The 9091-nt window shown below is 39.8% G+C and overlaps 1 protein-coding gene across 6 annotated transcripts in view; it reads left to right on the forward strand.

The window, feature by feature from the left end:
• The window catches only part of LOC119912376 (adhesion G protein-coupled receptor L3-like), a 224473-nt gene extending 215783 nt beyond the window's left edge, over window positions 1-8690 (forward strand). For 4 of the 6 annotated variants that reach the window (XM_038731546.1, XM_038731547.1, XM_038731548.1 and 1 more), the window contains one exon: window positions 5980-8690. In XM_038731546.1, coding sequence (XP_038587474.1) covers window positions 5980-6929 — 950 coding nt within the window. In that variant the 3' untranslated portion in view covers window positions 6930-8690. Of the gene's footprint in view, window positions 1-3213; window positions 3896-4705; window positions 4724-5979 lie in introns of those variants that run through there. The other 2 variants (XM_038731549.1, XM_038731552.1) reach the window with 2 other exon arrangements.
• Window positions 8691-9091: the final 401 nt, after the last annotated feature.

The following is a 9091-nucleotide window of genomic DNA, read 5'->3' on the forward strand; positions in this document are numbered from 1 at the left end:
ACACAATTAAGTCAATGTAATTCTGATACATCATGCATTTCATCAAATTGTTAGAGTTTTGATTTGAAACATTGTGCCATCTGACTGCAAAAACCTTGAAAATGAAACTGCATCCTCTCAGGAAAAGTGCAGAATAACAACCTCAGAATCAATTCAGTGGAATTCCCTCTCAGAAACACGTTAATAAACAGTATTTTACCATAATGCATTTGACAGCTGCGCAGTGAATAGAGTCTCTTAGGTTATACAGAAAATAGATTCCAGACTACATCTGACATGAAGTAGCAAATACCGTCTTGGCTGGCATCCCTCCCTGAAACTCTCCCCACTCATTGCATCTCTTGATGGAGGGCTCGAGTTCCACACTGCACACTCTCTAAATTCGCTCTGGGCGCCTGCTTTCGTAGACACTAATGCATAGTTACAATGATGGATTAATGTTCGACACAGGGAGGAAGTGTCAAGATCTCAATAATTAGACACCAAGCTTAGCACCATCAACAGACTCAGCCTTTATCATTGTGGAGTGGCTGAATTAGGCTATGAGATAGGGCGGTTAGGTCAGGAGTTGAAGAAAACCTACGTGGATCTTCCATAAAGACAAAAGGTGGAGATAGCAACTATCAGCGCAATTATATACCCCCAGCTTCTTACCAGGCTGGATCTGATAGAGAGCTCAAGAATGTGCCAGAAGTGTTTTCCACCGTTTCCTACCGTGTTGATATTAAGGAATTATGTGTTACCTCTCCCCAGGTTCTACTCCCTTCGCACGTGAGAGTGAGATTGCAGCTGACACGCTTGCTGCGCTCTTCTCGAGAGTGGAGTCATGCAATCATCTTGATAGCGTTGCATGTTCAATTTATCCCAGCATTCATGATTATTGCACCACACAATCAGTGTGGTTTTGGAAATTGTCCAATTTATCAAACACAGACACAATAAGTGGGGGATCTGTCACTGGGAGAATTCAAAGGGGGCTGGTGTTTATGGAATACACTGTAATTAGGGCGAGCAGCAACAGCAACAACAAATTACTGTTTTTTAAAATCAAAACAGCATTCTGATTTCCAAGCAAAATTATAAAATGCCTAATTAATACTAAACTCTAACAAAGAATTCGAATAATGCTGAAAGATTGGCCTAAATCAGCTTCTTTTAAATTTTCATAAAAAATACTTTCGCATTAGAATGCTGTCCAAAAGTATACGACAAACTTTTGAAAAGATAGAGAGCCGCAAGGTAATAAAAAAAATCTTTCTCCATTCGCATGACAGATTCAGAGCATTAGAAAAGAAGAGTACACTCTGCCAGGGGATCTAATAGCTGTGTTACTCGTACCTCAGATAAAAAATGTTTACCCACTCCTGCATAGTGCAGACTGGAAGCACATGCATGTATCGCCCTCATAAGTCTTGAATTTGGCTTCTTGTAAACAGGAAACGAATGCAAGTCACAAATATTTTCAGCATACTTGATATTCCGCATAATTGTCAACAGCGAAGGTAAAACAAACATCAGGGAATCTGCACCATTCATGCTTAAGATTGCAGCTTTCAAATCTGCAGCTAAGGTTGCTTTGGTGTGGTAGTATGTGGTTGGGAAACTGATGAGTCATTCGCATAAATAGGAAATGAGCTTCTGTTCTGTTTGTGTGAAGGAGGCGAGGCTGGAGCACAGTAATAACTTCTTCACTAAAGAGAGGGCATGTCACTTCATTCAGAGGTTATTTCAGCAGTGGCACATAAGACAATCAGACATAATGTGAACTTTGCTCTTTGGAGAAAAGGAAATATTACACAGATCCTGCTCATAAGATTGGCAATGCTACAAGCAATAATAAAAAGTCATGTGACCATGACCCCACCTTTCTTACAGTTCCCATGCCTGTTAACCTTTTCATTCTCACACTGCACAAATGCAGTTTACAATGGTAATGGTGGCAGATATGCCACTCGAAATTCCTTGTTATTTTTCAACAATGTGTCTTTGATTTCAGCAAGAGGTAGATGAGAGTAGGTCTCTCATTTCTAGTCAGATTCAGGTTGCAGATTTTGCAGTGGAGGTCACGACAGGGAAGTTTTATCAACTGTAGCTAACTAGCTGTATGATAAGGACGGATGTAAGAACTACTTATTTTTCAGAAACCTGTTTGAATAGTTAGCCTAGATACTTTTTTTATATTTCAAAAAGTATGTTTGCCCTTGATTGTCTGGACTGACTTCATTATGTAGCTAAAGCTATCTCAGAGAGTTATTCAATTCAGACCTGCTAACGATCGTAAAGTCTGACAGCATCCTGGAAAATACTACACAGTGGATGTGCTATTGAGAACTGCATTGTTTTTTACATAACCCCATATAGCTTATTAATGTAGGCCTAGTGTAGTTAGTCAATAATATTCTCCTTGGCCAAAGAACACTTGGTTACTACTGTAGCTAGTAAGCTGATTAGCCAGACATGCTAACAATTTCATCTTACTTTAAAGCAGACGAACACACAGTTTAATCCTGTTTTTAAACAGTTTTTGGTCTTTTGTTCTTGGCCTTTGAAAGGTTAAAAAAGGAATTCTTCTAATGTAAAGTATCGCCACACACCCATGCGCACCGCTTTATCATGTGGAGAAATCCAAAGCTTGACGGGCCTGCCATTCTTAGTTACCCTTGCTAATAACTGCAATCTTGGGGAAAGTGTGTTGCTAACAGTCAATTACAAGAATTTGGAGCACTTTCTGTTTTATTAATTTCTTCAGCCCTGATGGACCAAACAGTGTCCCAAGTGATTATTGTATTCTGTCCTGTTTGAGTCTAGAAATGTAATGGTATGTGTGCTGTGTTGGTCATATTGGTGCTTCTTTGTAATTTATGTCTGTTAACACGAGGATGCTCGCCTGAATGTGGAGCACAAAAACAGGCTTAACACTAATGGCCGGCATTAACAATACAATTAACACACTTCCCATCAGTCCCATTAGCCATGTCAGTTCAGCTCCGCCACTTTCATGTAGCAAAACCCCTCACATTAATGATCATGTGATCATTTGGATGTTAATGGCTGTCATTGCTCAGCTGCATCTGCCCAACTGATATGTATGTTATCTCTCTTTCTCTCTGTCTATATCTCAAATTATCTACCTTCCTACCTATTTTTCTGTCTCTTTGCTCTTGTTCTCTTCTCTTTTTTCTGTCTCACTCTGTCTCTTTCTGGCTGCTCCAGGGGCTATGGCTAACCATCTTATACCTAATGCACTCCTACGTCCTCATGGCACTAACAATCCCTATAATACATTGCTTGGGGAATCGGCAGTCTATAACAACCCTCTGGGCATGTACAACACACAAGGTGTGCTAGCTTCTTTTCATTCTTTAACATTGTGGCTAGGGCAGTGTTTTTTCATGTCTGATCCTGGAGAAACGTCGAGGTTGGACATCTCTGTTGCCACAGAAAGCAACTTTATGATTGGAGAGTTAAAATTAATGGGCTTACATTAAGCTTAAATGCCAGTGTTCACCCTCGAAGATTTTTACAGGACTTTGATAAAAAAAAAAACCACTGCTCTAGATTGTTGTGTGTTAGCATTGAACAAACTAGCTTTATCACAAAACCCCCACAGGTTTGTTTGGCTGTGGGGTTTTTCAATGGAGGTGTATCTCGGCTCCTGGTTATGTCAGACACGGCTGTTTGGCCGACACATACATTGTATTTTAATTATCAAGAATCGAGCCGGATACACCCCCAGTCATTTATTTTAAATGTGCTATGATGTTGTCAGTGAAGCTTGTGTGCCATGTCTTCTGTCTCTCTGTTTTATAGTTTTAGCATTTCTTTCTTTTTTATGCTGCTGTTGGATTGTCAGACATTGTTGTTTGCCATAAATGCCACTGAATCTTAGTATTTTAATATTTTTATGTACATAAATATTATCTGCCTCCTTTGACTAAATTGCACTTTTATTTGAAACTTTTAATTATAATAACTTTCTAATTCATATATTCAAAATGTGGGTCATTAAGGGGGTCATGTACATTTGATTGCTTTTTCTTTGGGGGTGGGGGGCTAATATATTGGTCTTTGATTATAACACCAATACGAATATTAGATCTGAGTTTTAGAAACCATCTCTGATCAGCAAACAAGAAATCCACTTTATTCTGCGATGAGTCTGACTCTTGAATGCTATTTTTCTCTGTGCAGAGCTGTTATTATTTTACCCCCAACTCTCAGCAGTCAATATGAGATTGCTGTAACTTTGTGAGTCTGTAAAAATTGAGAAACCCGTGTAAAACTCAGATACAAACTCACAGAGAACTTTGATCGGTGGATAATTTATGTACGCAGTACAAGTACCGCATTGGAGCTTGTGACAGAGGGCTATAATTCACTAACATTGCCATAGAGTTAATAGAAATATCTGGAAAGATTTACTGGTGCATTTGACACACAACCTCCATCGCCACGTTTTACCCCAAGGACCCTGCAATAAGTCATAGCAAAACATCTTTTCTTCTATAATTGTTAATTGATATGTTGTGGTTCTATCTGTGGATGTGCAAAATTTGCATAGTGACATAAAACAATTGCATTCTAGAAACATTTCCTTGATACGTCATCAGCATACTGTTTGTGCACATTTCTCTTCTACCTGTCACTGTTATGCTTATTGTGTTTTCTTTTTCTTCTTTCCTTTCCCTCATGCTGTCCCTAAAAGAGCCCTACAGAGAGACAAGTATGGGAGTCAAACTAAACATTGCTTATCAAATGTAATTGACTTTGGCTTTACTTTTCTTTTTACTCAATGATGACAAAGGGGTGATGGGAAAAAAAATGTCATTCCCTTTGGAAGTAATAGCATTCTTTTTATGACAAAGGCCCTCAACGTTTCAAATAGACCTGTAAAAATCTGTTTAAATCACATCCTGAATTCCACTGATTACTGTAGGTAGCACTACACGTCATGTAAAAAAGACTTCAGGCATTTGTATCACACTCTGAATAAGCTAATCCAATTACAGTCAACATTCAGACTCACCTCAACATTTTATAAGGCACGTCAATATAAATTGATCTGTGTTCCTCTCAGTGAATATGTGTGCCTTTGTTCATGCACTTATTGTTTTTGACCATTCACTTTGATCAAGCCAATACACTTCTTGAAGGTCTTAGAAATGCGCCTTGTCAAATTTTCAAGAGGTCAGACTGTGTGGATGGCCTTGTCAGAGGCAGTTTGAAATACTGTCAAAAGTTTGCTTTGATGTTGATAGCATGGACTTGGTCTAACTGATAAAGTATGAAATCTACATGTCCATGCAACAGAGAGAACAGAAAGTCTCCCTCCTTCTAGTGCGGGTTGACCCTGAAATATAATAACTAATTCACATTTAGAGAGATGGCTAGTGATGTTCACACGGACAAAGCAGAGCAATAAAAACTGTTATCCAGCTTTACAATGTCAAATTGCAATGCTCATATGGGACAATATGGCTGGGGTCCAAATTTACAGCTGGTGTTCTGGTTTGTGTTCACTTTAAGTGTTCAATGCGTGGTTATGTTTTTTGTCTTTTGCCTGAATTTAGTGCATGAGCTTTGTGTTTTTGTGCCGTGCTTAAGCTTTGTGGTGTTGTGTGTCGCACATATATCAGTGTTTTCATCACTGCCATGGAACAATCAGTAAAATTTAATATAAAGTGAATTTGGGTTTTAGAAAATATTGTTTTGTAACAAGGTAAGTTTAACATTTATATTTGCAGCATACAGGTGTAGGGTTTTAATGTAAATATTGTGCTTTATCTCTTACCAAATCTAAATACTGTAGAGATTGCTTGAGGGTCAGGAGATATATCAGAAGAGCTACAGTACTTGATGGATATAATTTGTGTTTGTAAAAGTGGCTGACATTTAGCTGTCGCAATTACATCCCATCAGATTTCACCCTTCTCATTCGCCCACTCTACCCCCCACCCCAACCCATGTTTGTCATTCCAGAGGGAATCCTGAACAATGCCCGGGATACAAGTGTCATGGATACTCTACCACTGAATGGTAACCATGGCAACAGCTACAGTATCGCCAGCGCTGAGTACATGAGTGACTGTGTCCAGATCATTGACCGGGGCTATAACCACAAGGAGACCACCCTGGAAAAGAAGATCCTGAAAGAGCTCACCTCCAATTATATCCCCTCCTACCTCAACAATTCCCACGAGCGCTCAACAGAGCAGAACCGGAACCTAATGAATAAGCTGGTCAATAATGTTAGCAACGGTGGCAAGGACAGTGGCTATGGGATGGGCTTGGGAGTGGGGATGGGCATGAATGTCGCGCTGAGCCTGGATGACCACTCCACCTTTGGTCTGCACCACGACGAAGGCCTGGGCCTGGAGTTAATCCGCGAGGAGTCTAACGCCCCGCTGTTGCCTCAAAGACCGCCCCCTTCACTGCAGGCGGTGGACAACCTCCACAATCACCTCCACCAGTCAGTGCCGCCACCCCTCCCACTTCCCCACCATCCCTTCTCGTCCGCCACCACTTCCTCCTCGTCTCGAAGGCGGATCCCCCAGGAGAACAGCGAAAGTTTCTTTCCCTTACTTACTAACGAGCACACCGAGGACGAGAGCTCGTCACCCAGCCACAACCACCAGAGAGACTCCCTCTATACCAGCATGCCCATGTTGTCCGGCCTGCCCGACGTGTCTGCGGAATCTGCTGATGGCTCCAAGGATGGCGGGGATGCCAAGAGCCCAGAGGCCAGCTCGGATGACGTTTACTACAAGAGCATGCCCAACTTGGGCTCACGTAACCACCTCCATCAGCTGCACTCCTATTACCAGCTAGGGCGGGGCAGCAGCGATGGCTTTATCGTGCCCCCAAACAAAGAGGATCTATCTCCAGAAGAGGCCCACCAGGAGCCCTCACACCTGGTCACCAGCCTATAGGCCCAACACCCTCCTATGCCTCCAGTGTCCCTCCTTTTACTGTAGTCCTCTTCTCTTCCCTGTGTCCCCTTGTTCCATCAGTCGTTGGCAGTGGTAGCCTTTGTTCTTATTCTGTGTCCCGAAGAATGAGGCGGAGCAAATAACTGTACTCTCGCTGTTACTCACCACAAACAGGATAATAATTGCTACGTATGGGGGCTAATATGTGACAATATTTGGTTAGACAGTGCGGGAATCTGTTGATGTTGTGTTTCTCCGCTCAAACCCTGTGTGGTTTGGTGTGTTTTGTCTCAGTGTGAAGAGACAATTACTCACACAGGATTTTTAGGTCTCAGAGATAGAGTCTGACATTCAAAAGGAACTGCATAGCCCCAAACTATACAAGTCTAAACTGTAGACTTCACCAGAATAAATGGGAAATTTAAAAAAGGACTATTTTATTATACTTCTGTATCTATATTGACTTTTTGAAAGATTTTCTTCCTCTTTGGTGAGTTGCAGCACATTTTGTTTGCTGAAGTGTCCCTTCAATGAAAAAAAAGACAAAAAAAACCCAACGCATTTTGAACAATTACCATGAAGGAATTATTGATCGTATGCTTTCAAGCATAGCTGTTCTTTTTTCTTTCATTTTACTGTAATAACAGTTGTTAAAAGAGGGAGAAAAAAAAACTAATAAGAGAATTATGAGATATTTCTATGTAATTGTACAGATAACTAGCATTGCACATAATAGTATGCTTTTTTTTTTGTTCCAAGCAAACCCTTTGTCTCTGTAAATGTAGTGGTTAGGAGCAATTTTGTTCTGTTGTGCTGGCCTTTCTGGGTTTCTGGTACCAGTCTGTTTTTGGTTTCCTCTTTATCACTTTCCAAGAAATTACCATCTAAATAGAAACAAAATAACACAAAAAAATCACAACAAAACACTTACTGTGCAGGCATTTTTGTGCAACATATTCACTTTTGTTTTCAGGTGTGTTTTCTGTTTCCTTTTGATCTCTCTTCCCATTTTTTTTTTTTTACTGTGTAGATAGCAGAGCTCGGGTTCACAGATTGTCGAGGAGACAGCATAAGTCCACGTTAATCAGGAGTTGTCCCTCAGAAAGGTTCATAGTGCATTCTGCATCTCTATTGGCATTCAGTAAACGTTTTTGCTTCTCAGAAAGAGAACAAGTTGAACATCGATAAGCACTACGAGCTTATACAAAAAAGAACAATGGTTGTTTTACTTATTAAAGAAAGAGCTTTTGAGGGTGAGAAAAACTGGAAGTGTTTTGTTTTTTTTCTTCCTCGAGGAGAAATTATATTTATTTATTTGTTTAAATAAACCGTAATAAATTGGAGGATGGAAGTAAGTTTAGTGGCACAGATAAGTCTTTATTATTGGCTATGATTATGGCTTCTTATTTATTCCTTTTGTAATGGTTTCCAAGTTGAATGACCTCATAACTAATATTTGTTGTAACAGTGAAACAAATAAATTACTGATTAAGATTTATCACTTAGCTATGGCAAAAGTTCTGGTGTTTTGTCTGGGTCTTGGAACACTTTTATATGGGTTATAGGGAAGGACCTCCAAATGATGGAACGATCAATGATTTTTTAAATTTTTATTATCAGTTAATATCACTCATTAGCCCTCTGTCCATTTTAGTGCCAAATGAATTTTGGCCCTGCAACAGTGGATGTGCTCTGTATGCTCTGGTCTGCTTTACAATAGAAGCAGTGATTTCATAAGCTGTAATAAATATTTCAATATCATTGCTGGTGTAACCAATTAATTCTTTACAAATACTGTATGTTTTACATGCGTTTCATAAGCTAAGCAGGGCACATGAAAGTCACCTCGATCATTCTGGCAGAAGACAAGAAGAGAGGTAAGTTTGCTGTGTCCTACAAAGTAACCTTTCAAACAGTGTTTTATTGTTTCATGGTTTTAGTATCTGAAATACAGTGCTGATAGTCATGGTCACAATATAATCATATTCTTCTGGTTGGAGAAAAAACCCCAAATCAGGATGTTAACCATAAGAACTTTTTATGCCGATAATCTGTCAATAGTGTGTTTACAGATGGTTATGCTGCCGTAAAGTAGCAACCAATCAATGAATACAGCTTCAAATATTAAAAACATATTGTATGATAAAACAAAAATGAAACTG

Source organism: Micropterus salmoides, unplaced genomic scaffold, assembly GCF_014851395.1.
Source record: "Micropterus salmoides isolate LMB-PRFRI ecotype aquatic unplaced genomic scaffold, ASM1485139v1 Ms_hic_scaffold_2, whole genome shotgun sequence".
Taxonomy (NCBI): Eukaryota; Metazoa; Chordata; class Actinopteri; order Centrarchiformes; family Centrarchidae; genus Micropterus; species Micropterus salmoides.